This window comes from Saccopteryx bilineata, chromosome 8 (genome assembly GCF_036850765.1).
Source record: "Saccopteryx bilineata isolate mSacBil1 chromosome 8, mSacBil1_pri_phased_curated, whole genome shotgun sequence".
Lineage (NCBI taxonomy): Eukaryota > Metazoa > Chordata > Mammalia > Chiroptera > Emballonuridae > Saccopteryx > Saccopteryx bilineata.
This window is the reverse complement of record NC_089497.1, coordinates 1501952-1519854: the sequence shown is the minus strand read 5'-3', so window position 1 is coordinate 1519854 and position 17903 is coordinate 1501952. Positions and strand designations below refer to the sequence as shown.

General features: G+C 44.5%; 1 protein-coding gene across 3 annotated transcripts in view; it reads right to left on the bottom strand.

The window, feature by feature from the left end:
* Window positions 1-3267: 3267 nt before the first annotated feature.
* PLS1 (plastin 1) overlaps window positions 3268-17903 on the bottom strand; it is a 114035-nt gene continuing 99399 nt past the window's right edge. For all 3 annotated transcript variants that reach the window (XM_066241278.1, XM_066241277.1, XM_066241279.1), the window contains exons 12-16: window positions 16051-16165; window positions 10753-10886; window positions 9574-9697; window positions 5648-5772; window positions 3268-5130 (exon numbers count right to left, since the gene is read on the bottom strand). In XM_066241278.1, coding sequence (XP_066097375.1) covers window positions 4995-5130; window positions 5648-5772; window positions 9574-9697; window positions 10753-10886; window positions 16051-16165 — 634 coding nt within the window. In that variant the 3' untranslated portion in view covers window positions 3268-4994. The remainder of the gene's footprint in view (window positions 5131-5647; window positions 5773-9573; window positions 9698-10752; window positions 10887-16050; window positions 16166-17903) is intronic.

Genomic DNA, 17903 nt, shown 5'->3' with positions numbered 1-17903 from the left:
CTATTTATGTGAATTAGGATTTTCTACCCTCAACACAATTAAGAGTAAAAAGAGAGGAATTCTTCAATGTATTGACAAGGAAATGAGAGTTTGCCTTTCAACTATACGCCCAAACATTGAAGAAATCGCTAAGACACATCAGGCTTATGTTTCTCATAAACACAAGAATGAAAAACCTTAACACATTCACACCAGGACCTGCCAAATTTACTAAATCTTACAAATAATGTATCTATATATATATAAAGATAACTTTTTTGTCATTTTTTAATTTTTTTTTAAATGGTGGGATCTTTTTTTTTTAAATTTTTTTATTTATTCATTTTAGAAAGGAGAGAGAGAGAGAGAGAGAGAGAGAGAGGAGAGACAGAGAGAGAGAAGGGGGGAGGAGCTGGAAGCATCAACTCCCATATGTGCCTTGACCAAGCAAGCCCAGGGTTTCGAACCAGCGACCTCAGCATTTCCAGGTCGACGCTTTATCCACTGCGCCACCACAGGTCAGGCTCATTTTTTAATTTTTTAACCCTTCTTTTTTACAAATTTTAGAAAGCATAACTCAAAAAATGTAACATAGCCCTGGCCGGTTGGCTCAGTGGTAGAGCGTCGGCCTGGCGTGCAGAAGTCCTGGGTTCAATTCCCGGCCAGGGCACACAGGAGAAGCGCCCATCTGCTTCTCCACCCTTCCCCTCTCCTTCCTTTCTGTCTCTCTCTTCCCCTCCCGCAGCCGCAGCTCCATTGGAGCAAAGATGGCCCGGGCGCTGGGGATGGCTCCTTGGCCTCTGCCCCAGGCGCTAGAGTGGCTCTGGTTGCGGCAGAGCGACGCCCCCGGAGGGGCAGAGCATCGCCCCCTGGTAGGCAGAGCGTCGCCCCCCTCGTGGGCGTGCCGGGTGGATCCCGGTCGGGTGCATGGGGGAGTCTGTCTGACTGTCTCTCCCCGTTTCTAGCTTTGGGGGGAAAAAAAAGTAACATAAAAATGTTTTTTAACATCAGGATAAATTTAATTTTGTCGTATTTATTTTGTTGAATTACCATAAAAGCATGCTTGGACTTTATATTTTTTTAATATTTGACTTATAACATTTCTCAGAAATTTGTATATCGTGAGCCTACAATTATTTGTAGGATTTTAAATGCGCCCCCATTTCAGAAAGTTTGAGAACCAGTGGCTTACAGGGAGTCCTTGGGTTAGGACAGTCTCTACATGTTTCAAGCTTACGACGTTCACTCCCACAAAAACCTTAAGAAATTGGGATGTGAGTGTTTCAGCTTAGCCGTTAGCATCACGCAGACGTGAGCTAGCCGGGTCACACGTGGCCAAAGAAGACACAGAAATGTGACGTGTGTGAGGAAGCTGACGTCCCCCGGTGAGCTTCCCCACGCCAGTTTGGACTGTTAAAAGCGCAAGTGTTTCATTTCTGTTAGGCTAGGGTGTGGTTCGACTTACACCAAAATTCTGGTTACTTCACTGTCCTAGGAACGGAACTGTGTCCTAACCAGAGGACCCCCGGTATTTGCTTCCGTCGCGTGGAAACCGATGGCGGAGGTTTGATGAACAGAACTTGCACTTGACTCCGAGAGCGACTCACCACGCCACCGGATCAGAAGAGGAGCCACCCCCCACTCGGGCTGGAGAGAACACCAGATCCTAGTCCAGTCCTCTAAGCCTACTAGAGCCTACCTGCATCTCCAAACTCTCACTGCTCCCAGACCACATGTGCCGACTTCTCTTGAAAGGCCCACAAGACCTCTGTCTGTCCAGAACCTCTACCCAGGGGTCCCCAAACTTTTTACACCGGGGGCCAGTTCACTGTCCCTCAGACCCGTTGGAGGGCCGGACTATAAAAAAAAAACAACTATGAACAAATCCCTATGTACACTGCACATATCTTATTTTAAGGTAAAAAACAAAACGGGAACAAATACAATATTTAAAATAAAGAACAAGTAAATTTAAATCAACAAACTGACCAGTGTTTCAATGGGAACTATGGGCCTGCTTTTGGCTAATGAGATGGTCAATGTGCTCCTCTCACTGACCACCAATGAAAGAGGTGCCCCTTCAGGAAGTGCAGCAGGGGCCGGATAAATGGCCAATGGCCTCAGGGGGCCGCATGCGGCCCCCAGGCCATAGTTTGGGGACCCCTGCTCTACGCCTTTCCCTCTGCTGACCCTCATCACGGAGCTTCTCATCCTTCCTGTGGTCTGTGTCACATCCTTCAGGAGCCCGTCCCTGAGCACCCTAACTAAGGTGACCTTCAGCCCTGTTCCCAGGTGGGTCTCTGTCACACCACGGTTTCACTGCTCCTCCCACATCTGTCACGACCCGAGAGTCCCAGCTGCTTATCCTCTGTCCCTCTTCGCTAGGACATGAGAGTCCGGAGGGCAGGACATGCCGTCTGTATTCTTCTCAGCTGAATGTCCAGTGTCTAATGTCATACCTGAATCATAAGACTCATTTACGTTTTTGAATGGGTTGAGTCACTAGAATTACGTCAGCACAAATTAAAGTTGTAGCGATGTGTAGTTGGTCTTTACTAAAATTCTTCATGTTACAAGACCATAGGACCACGTTCACTCAAAAATAATCTAATAATTGTTTTTAATTTTTTATTTTTAATGGGAGAGAGAGAGGCAGACAGAAAGGGAGAGAGATGAGAAGCATCAACTCTTAGTTGTGGCACCTTAGTTGTTCATTGATTGCTTCTCATATGTGCCTTGACGGGGGTCTGGGGGGTTCTAGCTGAGCCAGTGACACCTTGCTCAAGCCAGCAACCTTGAGGTCATGTCTATGGTCCCACACTCAAGCCGGTGACCTTGGGGTTTCAAACCTGGGTCCTCAGCGTCCCAGGCCTATGCTCTATCCACTGCACCACCAGGTGGTCAGACTAATAAAAATTTTTTTGTTTTAATAATTAGTTTAGCAATTAGTTTTTACTAACTAGTAATCAGGAATTGTTTTACTAATTATTTTAATTTCTCTTTTCTGGAGAATAACCTTATGATAGATTACCATATTTTTCGCTCCATAAAACGCACTATTTTTCCCCCCAAAAGTGGAGGGGAAAATGCCCGTGCATCTTATGGAGTGAAAAATAGGATATTTTATTAAATATTTTAACACACCATTTTGTTCAGAATATTGTTTTTTCTTATTTTCCTCCTTAAAACTGCAGGTGTGTCTTATGGTCAGATGCATCTTATGGAGTGAAAAATATGGTAATTTTCAAAGTTGTATATGTTTCTTTAAGTGAAATAAACACTGACACATTTGTGCATACACAGAATTTTTATTAAATATACTTTGAGAAAAAGAACATGCTACATAGTACTAAATTTTGTGTAAATTGGATAACTGAGTAACTATCATGGTGAAAAAAAAAATCTTAAGGGGGAAACATGATTTAAATAATCTCACAAAGGAACAGGAACATCTTAGTCGTCATTTTAAAGAAAACCATCATCAAAATATAAAAGGAAAGGAAATCTCTCTCTCGTAGAAGAATATATTTCATCATTCTACCTGGTGATGATTTCAGTTAAAAAGTCTATAAACACCTGAGCTGTCTCACGCTGCCCAACACGTATATTCTCATCAGTGGCAAAAAGGGACGTGCGACTTCTCACTCACAGGGACATAAAGGGACAGCACTTCTGTTCAACGGCACATTCACCGGCACGGACGGGGGAAAATGAAGGGCCAGGTGTCTGAGTTCAACCGTGAGCGAAGAATCTCCCTACTGCTAAAAATTCAGACAAAAACGGGGGGGGGGGGGGTGTCTCGGGTAACACGAGCATTAATTAGCCAAACATTGCCAACTCACAGGAGGTGGCGGAAGAAGAACAAACAAACGTGAGAATACTCGACGTTCAATAGTAGCTTTGCGTCCCGTCCATCCCGTACTGCTCAAGTAGTCTGGCGGGCGGGTTCTAAGTTATCTAGGGCCTCAGTGTTGACCGGAACAAGCATCTGTAATAGGAAGCTGACGTTACAGGGTCAGCGTGCCTTGAAATCCTCTGGCCAGCGTTCGGCTGTAAATAGTTGGACCAAGTCCATCGAAAAATAACCATCACGCACATCGGCAATGGATATTTCTACAAGAAGTTTTCACGTACCAAATAGCTACAAACTGAGAAGAACACGCAGTGTGGGGGTGAGGGGCACAATAAATATAGTTACTTAATGGTTGGCTGACTTACCAATTATACATACTGTTTAGGAAAAACTAGGTTATTCAGGTACAACACACACACACACACACACACACACACACACACACGCTTCTCTAGTAATGTCCTATCAACATATATATGCTGCCCATCATGACCAAACTAGCATGGGTAAAGTATCAATGCAGTTAAAATTAAGTTTTAAGTAAAAAGCTCTGGCTTCTTACATAAGGGAATGAACTTTGGGGTTTATTCAAGAGTTAGTGCTGAATTATATAAAAAAAATTAATGTTACTAGAATAATACTTGTCACTTAAAAGCTTCAGACAATATAGAAATTTACAGACAAGTTAAAAGTTTTTAGACTACTGCTCAGAGAGGAAGCCCACAGGGATTAAACCGGATGAGGACTCTGAAAACAGGGATAATCAAAATTAACACACACAAATCAAAACATGTTTCATAGTAGGAACGGCAAAAAAAATTTTTGTTTTGTATTGATTTTTTTTTTGAACCATGAAAAAAAAAAAAGAATATTAGTCTTGTTTTAATGAGACTTGCAGGAAATGAAAATAATTTAATCAGGAAGTATCCACTTGATGTGGAACATATTCTATGATCGGTATCTACTAGTCAATTAATTGTGTTATCCAAAAAGGGCTTGAAAACTCTTAACAGGTATGAAGAGGATATTGAATTCATTCATGAATTTTACAACTGTTTTCAGCATACAAATCACCTCTGGTTTCAGACCCACTACCTTTCAGAATTCTGTAAACTGTGAGGCATTCAGTGTGTTTGATGTGGCAGAATAGCATACTGAATGTTTATTTTAATCTGTTCAGTCCTTTCCCCATCAGGCATGCGAACACTGTCATCACCATTTTCGGTTTCACTTCCACGAGGTCATCGGGTAAGGCGTATATCCGGGCACCGATCTTTCGAGCAACTGAAATGGCGTATCTTGAAAAGACAAGAAAAACATCCTGGTCTTTGGTATTTACTGTGTGTTCACTTCATATATATGTTAACACAAGAATGAAATAGTGTGATTAAGATATAACTTGACAAGCCTGACCTGTGGTGGCGCAGTGGATAAAGCGTCGACCTGGAAATGCTGAGGTCGCTGGTTCGAAACCCTGGGCTTGCCTGGTCAAGGCACATATGGGAGTTGATGCTTCCAGCTCCTCCCCCCCTTCTCTCTCTCTGTCTCTCCTCTCTCTCTCTCTCTCTCTCTCTCTCTCTCTCTCCCTCCCTCCCTCCCTCTCCTCTCTAAAATGAATAAATAAAAAATTTAAAAAATTTAAAAAAAGATATAACTTGACAAAAAAGTTAAATTTATGACTCTTTACGAGTCCTATCCCCTGTCCAAGGTGTGTGTACTTAACAGTGTGAATTTTTAAAGATTAGTAACTCTGCCCGTAGGGTTTTAAGAAATGGAAGAGGCACGATGTTCCGAACAGAAACCGTAAAGGCTTACTTAGCGTTGTTCAGCCTGTCCTCATCAGAGAGGTCTTCTCGCTTCACCATTTCTTGACGAACTGCGTTTGGTGCAATGGCATCTATTAAATCGAGGACAGGTAAACTCGTGCTAATAGATTTGTCCTAGAGAATAAAGATTATAGATGAATATTCATGTCAGACCAGGCAGGGGGTCATAACCACAGACCTGAAAGCAATCTGTACATTTTCATTATACTTCATTCAGCTTTCCTGCAACCAGCGCACATCAAAAGCCATTTAAAATGCACTTTTTTCTTCCATCTTTACAGAGGTTACAGAGTAGATGGAGCTGTCACCATACCTAAGGTCTGTGGATATGACAATTCTTAAAGTGTGCTAACAACTTTTTTTTTTTAATTAAGTGAGAGGCGGGGGGGAGGGGCAGAGAGACAGACTCCCGCATGTGCCTGACCAGGATCCACCCGACAAGCCCACTAGAGGGTGCTGCTCTGCTCATCTGGGGCCACTGCTCTGTTGCTCAGCAACCGAGCTATTTTAGCACCTGAGGTAAGGCCATAGAGCCATCCTCAGTGCCCAGGGCCAACTCGCTCCAATCATTTGAGCCATGGCTGTGGGAGGAGAAGTGGGGGGAGGTGAGGAGAAAGCAGATAGTCATTTCTCTTGTGTGCTCTGAATGGGAATCGAACCTGGGACTTCTACACACTGGGCTGATGCTCTACTGCTGAGCCAACTGGCCAGGGCCTATACACAACTTTTGAAAGGGAGTAGAAGGTGAATTTTAAATGAATAGTTTTGCAAATTCTAGGAATAATATATATATTTTTTAGACCACGGATTCCTAAGCCGTCACTTGATACTTTTCAACGAGAAAAATGACAGTGAGAAGGAACTAACATGCACAAAGGCATTATTCCTGCTGCGTTCCATGCTCAGCTTATCTGACCCTCCTAACAGCCGGGTGTTCAAGGGAGCACAATCTCTCTTTCAAAGAGAAAGCACATCAAGTTCACAGGCTCGAGTGACTTTATCACTCAGCCAGTAATCTGTGATTTCCGCGTGCTTGCTTTTCACAGTATTTCAGCGGTGATCCAAACACAGACGGGCAGCTTAGCGGCTGCAATATGTTGACGGCTCACTGGCCTGTTTGTGAGGTTTTTCTTGTTTAAATTTGGGGACATTGTTTTATTCACTTGTTTTCTTTTTTGGCTCTCTGGAGGTGTAAGACAACGTGGTAAGACACCTGAAGCATACATCTTGATGCTGTGAAACAATGACTCTCATCTCAGTTAACACGCCCAGCACCACAGGTTTTATGCAGACACACACACATATAATGAAAACATGTAAGTTCTATTCTCTTGGAAAATTTCAATGATACAGTGTAACGTCAACCAGAGTCATCACGTTATATATATATACTTCAGATCTGGAGACTGCATTTATCTTGTAGCTGGAAGACTGTAGACCCTCCATGGTATCTGAAATAATTGCTTCACTCAGATGCAGCAAACAAGGATTTTCCCACCTTTTCCCTATGATTCACCTCAGGAATCACTTTGAGTTGAATGAAAACCTAAGTTTCAAAGATTCTATCAGGTCCCTTATCCTCCTATGGGCCAAGAAAATAGGCCCATCTTCCATCTCCTCTGATTTGTACATTATCAGCGAAAAACATTTTACTTTTGCAAAGGGAGGAGGGGCTGGAATAAAACCCTTAGTTTCGTATATAAATACATTTTCATCATTTTTCCTTCCACGTTCCTTCACTTGATCGTAAAGAAAATATAAGATCCTGGCTGGGTAGTTCAGTCGGTTAGAGCATTGTCCTGACACTCCCAGGTTAGGGGGTTGATCCCTGGTCAGGACACATACAAGAATCAACCAATGAATGCATAGATAAGGGGAACAACAAATCGATCTCTCTCTCTCTAAAACCAATAAATAATAATCAATCAATAACAGTAATAACTCAAATCCCTCCTCTCTCTAATGCTCAAATCAAATCAAACTTTCTCTATCAGGTTCCACCAACTATTCAGTTGGAAACAGCCCACTGGTTTATCTGTGACCATTAGCTGCATTAATTCTTTGGATTTTATCATTTACTCTGTAGTACCGTTACTTTCTTCAGTGAGACAAATTTGTCTTTCAAATAAATGGTGGAAACCCTCTGAGGGTCAAATTATTGATTTCTTAAATTCTGCACCTTCTTCTTTGCCCAGGAAGGTTATTTAATAGTAAGAGCTCAATAAACTTTCCTCCTAAATATTTTCTGTGCTTGACTTAATTATATACATGTTATTTTTTTATAAAGCATAAATGCCTCTAATTCCCAGTATAACAATTTTAATGAGTCAGTGTCAATTAGAGAATTTTATATGTTCTCCTTCCTGTTATATTTTTAAAGTTGTTTTGTCTCTAAAAATCTATAAAGGCAAATCATGGACCGAAATTCTTTCTGTCTATTTGAATAAGCAACATTCACAGCTCCACGTCGTGAGTCCCTTCCAAAAGGGAAAAAGAACACATTTGAACTAGGAACTCAGGCAACATCTCAGCCAACACCCAGCTGTCCCGAGAAAGCCACTGGGGGGCTTAGTTTTTGGTGAAGATGAGAAGATGGAATTTATCCTTTTTTTTTTTTTTTTTTGTATTTTCCTGAAGCTGGAAACGGGGAGAGACAGTCAGACAGACTCCCGCATGCGCCCGACCGGATCCACCTGGCACACCCACCAGGGGGCCACGCTCTGCCCACCAGGGGGCGATGCTCTGCCCCTCCGGGGCGTCGCTCTGCCACGACCAGAGCCACTCTAGCGTCTGGGGCAGAGGCCAAGGAGCCATCCCCAGCGCCTGGGCCATCTTTGCTCCAATGGAGCCTTGGCTGCGGGAGGGGAAGAGAGAGAGAGAGAGGAAGGAGAGGGGGGTGGAGAAGCAAAGGGGCGCTTCTCCTATGTGCCCTGGCCGGGAATCGAACCCAGGTCCCCCACACACCAGGCCGACACTCTACCACTGAGCCAACCGGCCAGGGCCAGAATTTATCCATTTTTGACCTTCCTTCTGCTCTACCATGTTGCTGAACACACAGAAAGAAAGGCAAAGAAGAGAATAAAGATGGTAGATGGCTCTTAGGAGAACTCTTGTAGGGGGCCCTCCATTGTCACTCTTTTATTTTGCTAAAAAAAAAAAAAAATAATAATAATAATAATAATAATGCAACGTGCTGATTTTTCACTTATCGTACACAATCACCACAAACACGAGGCTCACTGAACGGACGTGTGCAAGCGGGCATGCTTCGTGGTGGCTGACGTCAGCTTGCATGCAAAAGCCACAGAATGGAAACGCATGGCCGTGAGTGAGCATGTATGTGCAGGTGACGTTTCTGGGTGCTTTATGAACCGTCCACGGATGCTCAGAAGGGGGTGTTAACGTGCCACCGAGAAGCCACACGACAAGGCGGTTTCCTCCTACCAGTTTTCTCAGCGCCGTGACGCGGGTCTGGCTGGTTCTGCCATGCCTTGGACATGGTGTCAGTACCATTCTGAGACCGCTGCTAGCTAGGGGAGGGGGGCACAAAACGTTATCGGTCCTTGTATGAATGGTGTCTCCTTCCGCTCTCTTGTTCATCTGACAGTTGGGATATTTGGGCCCCTAGTCTGTTTCTGTCTTAAAGATCAGGTGGACCATCGTCTGATAATGTTAACCAGCAAGCACTTCTACACCATGAAGACAACCCATCAAAAACAGGTAAGAATTCAAACTTATGTCTGGTTTCCACATGCCGAGTCAATCAGTGTGCCTGAGCTCACACGATCGAGTGCCTGAGACGGAACGTCCATGGAAACCCCGAACCCAAACCAGCATCCTTCCCCATAGAGATTTCTTCCTAAACTTAATTTCTTGCCAAAAAAGAAAAAAAAATTTTAAATAGCTTTTCATTACCTTGAAGCTGGAAATAGAAGTACTTTTCTTTGCATTTTTAAGAGTCTGATTGACCCACTTGATGATAACCTCATCGTTGACTTTTTCGCCTTCCCCGAGATCTGATAACACGTTCAGTGTGTACCTGTGTAAGAGAAAAGGCACGTCTTCGAGACGAAAAGGGGTGATATCTGCTCCCAGAGCCTATGTATCAATGTTTAGATAAACATGGAAGAAACATTTCAGTTCTCGTAAAGATTTCTAATCTTCGTCTGGTGTTTGCTCTTCGCGACATTCCAGAGGGGCAAAACTCCGTCATCAGAAGCAAAAACCACCACATGGTGTTTTTTTAAAAAAAAATTAAAGCAACTCCTTACAAAGCAGTTTTCGGCAACATGAGGAAACAGCGGTGGTTTCTACTGACTTACCCACTCTTAAAATAAACAATTACTTACAAAGACTAGTCTATCACCCACAGTCAATCATTTAAAAGCAGATATATTTGTAGTCTATTTCTTCTGTTCTTGTTATATCTTCAGAATGTACTACAATTTTAGTTCGGGTGACTGGGGGAAGCCCACCCCCATATCGCTGTAAATGCTGCAGCCCTCACTCACTCACCTCCTCGTCAGCCGCAGCCCTCACTCACTCACCTCCTCGTCAGCTGCAACCCTCACTCACCTCCTCGTCAGCCGCAGCCCTCACTCACTCACCTCCTCGTCAGCCACAGCCCTCACTCACTCACCTCCTCGTCAGCAGCAGCCCTCACTCACCTCCTGTCAGCAGCAGCCCTCTCTCACTCACCTCCTCATTCACTGCAGCCCTCACTCACCTCCTCGTCAGCCACAGCCCTCACTCACTCACCTCCTCGTCAGCCACAGCCCTCACTCACTCACCTCCTCGTCAGCCGCAGCCCTCACTCACTCACCTCCTCGTCAGCCGCAGCCCTCACTCACTCACCTCCTCGTCAGCCGCAGCCCTCACTCACTCACCTCCTCGTCAGCCGCAGCCCTCACTCACTCACCTCCTCATCAGCCACAGCCCTCACTCACCTCGTCAGCCGCAGCCCTCACTCACTCACCTCCTCGTCAGCCGCAGCCCTCACTCACTCACCTCCTCGTCAGCCACAGCCCTCACTCACCTCCTGTCAGCAGCAGCCCTCTCTCACTCACCTCCTCATTCACTGCAGCCCTCACTCACCTCCTCATCAGCTGCCACACCAACGCCAGGGTGAGGGTGGCATTCCCTTCGTTCAGGTCCTGCCCGGCAATGCCCACCAAGGAGAATTTGGCCTTATTCTTCCCAAGCTCCACTGCATAGTTGCAGTTTTCAATCTACAGGTCGGTATAAAAAAAAATTTTAAAGAGTAATATATCTCCGGACTCGGCCAGCCTCGTTGGGTCACCTGCAAGAGAACAGCGATGACACCGGACATTGCATTACGGAGTTTCATTTCATCATCGTCTGGGGGAAATTAAGAAAGTGCTTACTCCCGTGTCACCACTGAACATATCGAAAGCACGGAGGGGTTGGTTCACCAGATAAACACCTGGCTGGAGAGTTTTCAGATCCTCTCTCATCTGGCAAGTCTAGATGGTCCAAGATGATAGAGCTTTATTGGTGGCAAATCTGTTGACAGAAAATCTAGGTCTCCTGCATTCCATTAATAGGGGTAATACATCCAGTCTTGTCTAAACTTAAAGGAAAGAGAAGGCTGTTGTTTCCCTAAGAGTCTAACTTCATCTCCAGTATTATTTATCTAGATCTTCCTCATCCACTGAAATTCCAGTTTCATCCTCCTTTCTTTGACAAGGGTTTCTTTGACCCAGCGGTTCTCAACCTGTGGGTCGCGACCCCAGCGAGTTCGCCTAAAGCCATCGGAAAATACATAATGCATATCAGGTATTTACATTCCGAATCATAACTGTAGCAAAATTACAGTTATGAAGTAGCCACCAAAATTATTTTTTGGTTTGGGGTCACCGCAACATGAGGAACTGAATTGCGGGGTCACAGCATTAGAAAGTTTTAACCCTTTAACTGGGTGACAATAATCTATCCCTTGTCTGAACCCCCAGTGCTCCTTGGGTAACGTGTGGGCCCCAACATATACTCAGTGTCTTGTCTCGTCCTTTCGCCAGCCATCACACAAGGGTCTTTCAGAAAGCAAAAACCGTAATGTGTATAATCTGTATCCCACTCCTCTCTCCCAGCAGGTGCCCTGGCTACAGCGAGACTCTGAGGAGTGAACACCAGGTAAATTACTTACACACACACACACACACACACACAGAACTGACTCGTATATAAACTCTTCACAGAACTGATTCATATATAAACTCTTATGTATTTGAGTTTCTCTCCACCAAAACTGTAAGCTCTTGTAATCGTGGCTTGTATCACCAGTAGTGAAAAGTACTTGCTAAGTAATTTTTAGAATCAAGGGAGCTTTAGTTAAGAAAAAAAAAGTGTAACTGGTTTCTCCTGACCTTCTGTCCCAAGTTTGTGGAGGCCTCATTACAGAACAATTCATCCTAAGACACACAGACGCTTTTTCCTAAGAATAAGACAATATTTCCAGAAAAGGACCACACACAGTAACAGAATTTGCACAAATAAGTGGGTATTATTTTGTTTCTCGTTCTTTTCTCTTTCACTTATTATTATTTTTTTGTGTGTGAGAGAGAGGCAGACAGGCAGAGAGAGACAGACAGGAACGTCAAGCTGCTCCTCCTGCGTGTGCCCCGACCAGGGATTGAACCAGCAACCTCTGTGCTCCGGGACGATGCTCCAACCAACTGAGCTATCAGGCCAGGGCTTTATTTTTATTGATTGATTGATTTTTAGAGAGAGAAAGGACAGGAGAGAGGGGGGAGGGGAAGGAGAGCATTCATCTGTTGTTCCCCTCAGTCGTGCCCTCACTGGCTGCTTCCCCAGGTGTGCCCTGACCGGGGATCAAACCCAGAATCTTGTCATTTCTGGACACTCTAACCAGGAGCTAACTGGCCAGGGCTGGGTATTGTTCTCTACAAAAGAGAATTCAAATTCCCAAAGGTCATTTTTACAAATAAAAAATGACATCTTTTGAACTTGCTGCAATATCTGATTGGTTTCCTAAATTTTAAAAAAAAGGCCCTGGCCGGTTGGCTCAGTGGTAGAGCGTCGGCCTGGTGTGTAGAAGTCCCAGGTTCGATTCCTGGCCAGGGCACACAGGAGAAGCGCCCATCTACTTCTCCACCCCTCCCCCCTCTCCTTCCTCTCTGTCTCTCTCTTCCCCTCCTGCAGCCGAGGCTCCATTGGAGCAAAGATGGCCCGGGCGCTGGGGATGGCTCCTTGGCCTCTGCTCCAGGCGCTAGAGTGGCTCTGGTCGCAAAAGTGCGACGCCCTGGAGGGGCAGAGCATCGCCCCCTGGTGGGCGTGCCGGGTGGATCCTGGTCGTGCGCATGCGGGAGTCTGTCTGACTGTCTCTCCCCGTTTCCAGCTTCAGAAAAATACAAAAAAAAAAGTGTTTGATATGTATTCATTCCCTTAAAACACAAGGAAATAAATGATATTTCAACATCCTTTCATCTTCCTAGTCGTCATATGACATCATAAATCTAGTCTCCCTGCTAGAAGTCCATGCGATAGAAACGCATAGGTTTGAAAAAGTGGCCCAGGCTCCGAACTCACGGAAAACAAGCATCAGAGCTCTGATTCTGCCACCGTGTGAACAGGAGAGACTGAAGACCAGCCTGTTTTCCACGCACACCCATTTCAGTAGGAAGATTCTCTAGCAAATTGTAATAATCATTTTAATAGAAAATGTGTTTTGATGAAAGGCCACCGGTTTTATAATCTGACCAGAATGCCTGAAGGGATAACTGAGGAGGGAGCTCCGAGTTGCCAGTCCAGAGCCCGAGATGCCGGAAGCCACCACCGTGAAGGGAAAACCAGAAACGGATGCTAGTGTGAGGGAAAAGCTGTGTTCTCTATTTTGGCAACATTAGATGCCAACTTTGGCAAAACACTCAAGATATGAAAAGGCAGACCCTGCCTGTTGGCTCAGTGGTAGAGCATCGGCCCAGCATGTGGAAGTCCCGGGTTCAATTCCAAGCCAGGGCACACAGGAGAAGCGCCCATCTGCTTCTTCACCCTTCCCCCTCTCCTTTCTCCCCTTCTCTCTTCTCCTCCCGCAGCCAAGGCTCCATTGGAGCAAAGTTGGCCCAGGTGCTGAGAACGGCTCCATGGCCTCTGCCTCAGGCGCTAGAATGGCACCAGTTATAAAGGAGCAACGCCCCAGATGGGCAGAGCATCGCCCCCTGGTGGGCATGCCTGGTGGATTCTGGTCGGGCACATGTGGGAGTCTGACTGCCTCCCTGTTTCTCACTTCAAAAAATACAAAAAAAAAATGTTTCAGGTATAACGACTTGTTCAATTTTTGTTTTCCTGCTACATTTTGTACCTGACAGTTCTTCGTGAAACACTTCAGTAAAATTGGTTCCATGACTAGAATTCTAGGCAAATCAAATAAAACTTAAAGTGTAGGCAAGTCCAATCACTAGAAATACTGAAAAATATGAATAGAAATCTCTTAAAATTATACTCCTCATTCCACTAATTTTAATATCATGATGCATTTCCTTAGTCTTATTTTTAGTTTTTTTTAAAGTATAAAGTTTATTAATACCTATTCATTCTAGAGAGGCGAAGACGACATGTCCTTTTTGTTTTTTGTGGGTTTTTTTTGTATTTTTCTGAAGTTGGAAACAGGGAGGCAGTCAGACAGACTCCCGCATGCGCCCGACTGGGATCCACCCGGCATGCCCACCAGAGGGTGATGCTCTGCCCATCTGGGGCATCACTCCATTGTAACTGGGGCCATTCTAGCGCCTAAGGTGGAGGTCATAGAGCCATCCTCAGCACCCGGGCCAACTTTGCTCCAATGGAGCCTTGGCTGCGGGAGGGGAAGAGACAGAGAGGAAGGAGAGGGGGAGGGGTGGAGAAGCAGATGGGCGCTTCTCCTGTGTGCCCTGGCTGGGAATTGAACCCGGGACTCCTGCACGCCAGGCCGACGCTCTACCACTGAGCCAACTGGCCAGGGCATCAACAACATGTCCTTTTTAACTGCAAGCCTCTGTGTGTGTGCTTTAAACAAAATAGATTCATATGCATATATGCTATTTTGTATTCTGCTCAGTTCCATATCACTATTCGTAAAATTCTAAAAATGCTGTTTTTCAATGGTGCATTTCCCTTCATCTTATGGGTATATCCTAATTTACTACTAACTCATTATGGAACAGCTAAATTGTTTTCATTTTTTTTCTTTGCTCTTTAAATATTGCTATGATGAGTAGTTTGGTTTGACTTCCTGTCCTTCTGAATATTTCACCAGGATTGATAATAACTGAAATTATTAAATCAAAGGACGTTTTGCAGATTACTGCTACGTATTACCAAATGGAATCTAGAAAGATTATACAAACAAACACTTCTAACACTGGACACAGTGCCATGCAATTCTTTCTCATCTTATTTTTGTTAATTGTTTCTTATTTTAAATTGCATTTCTCTATCATGGATGAACAAGTTTTCTTATGTATTATCCATCGTTCCTTCTTGTCTTGTAAATTGGTCACTCCTATCGGTCACTGTCCCATTCGGCTATTATCATTTTACTACTAGCAAGCCAGTTTTAGAAGTTGATTTGTACGAACTGTTTATATGTTGAGCATACTAACTACTTGTCACATTTGTTGCAAATATGTTTCCATGTTTACTGTGTCTATTGTTAGCTTTTTAATTTTGCTTATGGTATTTACTTTTGTAGCCAGAAGTTAAAATGTATATGTAATCTGCTATGCCATTTTTTCCTTGTAATTTCTAGATCATTCCAAGAGGAGATAATCGTTCACCTTTTTTTATTCGTCTCTTCATGTTGACTTTGATTTAAAAAAAAATGCACACGAATAGCACGTGCCTTCCCAATTTGAGTTGTTAAATGTTAAACACAACCTTCCATTATACTTTTCATACTAAGTTTTTTTTATGTGTGTGTGTCTGTGTGTGTGTGTGTCTGTGTTTGTATCTGTATGTGTGTGTGTCTGTGTGTGTGTCTATGTGTGTGCCTGTGTGTCTGTGTGTGTGTCTATGTGTGTGCCTGTGTGTGTGTGTCTGTGTTTGTGTCTGTATGTGTGTGTGCCTGTGTGTGTGTCTATGTGTGTGCCTGTGTGTGTCTGTGTGTCTGTGTGTGTGTCTGTGTGTGTTTGTGTCTGTGTGTCTGTGTCTGTGTGTGTGTGTCTATGTGTGTGTCTGTGTGTGTGTCTGTGTGTGTGTCTGTGTGTGTTTGTGTCTGTGTGTCTGTGTGTGTGTGTCTATGTGTGTGTCTGTGTGTGTTTGTGTCTGTGTGTCTGTGTCTGTGTCTATGTGTGTGTCTGTATGTGTTTGTGTCTGTGTGCGTGTGTCTGTGTGTGTGTGTGTGTGGCTTTCACAGCCACGGTCACTACGGTCATTCACCTTCTTCATGTTCCCCCCGAGGGCGGGGTAAGGAGGCTTGTTGACATGGCTCCAGTTGACGGGCACACGGATCATCTCATAGAGCTGGAAGATCACGAGGGCGTCGGCGAGGTCCCTGGAACGAGAGAAATGGAGGGTGAGGGCGGAGAAAGGGTGGGACCACCGAATCTGATGAAACACACCAGAGATGGACTTACATCCTTACCAGGACAGCCGGGTCCACTAAATGCTTCGAGAAGTGACGGGATATACACACCATTTGACCCAGAACTCCTAATCTAGGAATCTGTCCAAAATTTTTTCATAGATCTTTTTACAAACCTAGACATTATGTGTACAAGGACATTCATTGCCATAGAATATATAAATTTGGAAACAACTTAAATGCCAGGTGGTCGACGGCTGCTGAACAGCCTACATACCATGGACTCCAGGGCCACCTTTAGACGGGTGGATTTCTAAGTTCTGACATGAAAAGCTTTACAAACATACATCTGTAAAGTCATGGTGCACTTTTGACCGGTCACAGGAAAGCAACAAAAGATGATAGAACTGTGAAATCTGCACCAAATAAAAGGAAAACCCTCCCAGTTTCTGTAGGATGATGTGGCAGCATGTGGCATGCGCAGATGATGATGTAACACCATGTATACAGCGGAGCAGCCCACGGCCATGCCGGTCGAGATGTGGACGGTACAGAGGAAAGTTCAGTGTGTTCTGTGGCTCACTAAATTCAAATCCGTGACCAAAGTGCAACGTGAATATCGGCACATTTATAACGAAGCGCCACCACATAGGAATAAGATTACTGGGTGGGATAAGCAGTTGAAGGAAACCGGCAGTTTGGTGGAGAAACCCCGTTCTGGTAGTCCATCCATCAGTCAGTGACGAGTCTGTAGAGGCTAAGATAGCTACCTAAGGAGCCCTAAAAAATCTGTGCATGAGCCCACATTGAACTGCACTGAATAGGTATGAAACTGGGGGAGTTTTCCTTTTATTTGGTGCAGATTTCACATTTCTATTGTCTTTTGTTGCTTTCCTGTGACTGGTCAAAAGTGCACCATGACTTTACGGACACACTGTATATGCAATTAAAAAGAAAAAGCATGCGGTCAACACGGCATGGTGTATTATTTATTAAATTTGTTTTCAAAATTAAGAGTATTTCAATACCTATATGTTCTATGGGCTGTTAAGAGCGATGATCTCTGGGCAGGAAAGAAAGGAGCATGAGAAGCGTAAGGGCTGGACTCTCGAGTTTTGTTTTATCCTACATACTCGTTTCCCGGAGCCTGTACAGTGGGAACGGAGCTTACCTACTGCTTATGTATCATGGTTTTTAAAACTTTAAAACAATAATTACACAAAAATCACAATCGCTAACTCAGGAGGCAGCCATTCATGTTAAATAATGAGGGTTAAGAGGGAGGCATCCAGTCCTGGCCAGTTGGCTCAGTGATAGAGCGTCGGCCTAGTGTATGGATGTCCTGGGTTTGATTCCCGGGCACACAGGAGAAGCAACCATCTTCTTCTCCACCCTTCCCCCTTTTTTTCTCTCTCTCTCTCTCTTCTCTCCTCCTGTAGCCGTGGCTCAATTGGAGGAAGTTGGCCCCAGACACTTGAGAAGGACTCCATGGCCTCTTCCTCAGGCACTAAAAAAAAAAAAAATTGGCTCTGGTTGTAATGGAGCAAAAGACCCAGATGGGCAGAGCATCAGCCCCTAGTGGGGGCAGATGGATCCTGGTCAGGGCACATGCAGGAGTCTGTCTGACTGCCTCCCCTCCTCTCACTAAAAAGAAAAAATATACACAACAAATTATGGCATAATTGAGGGTTTTGGCAAACAAATAGAA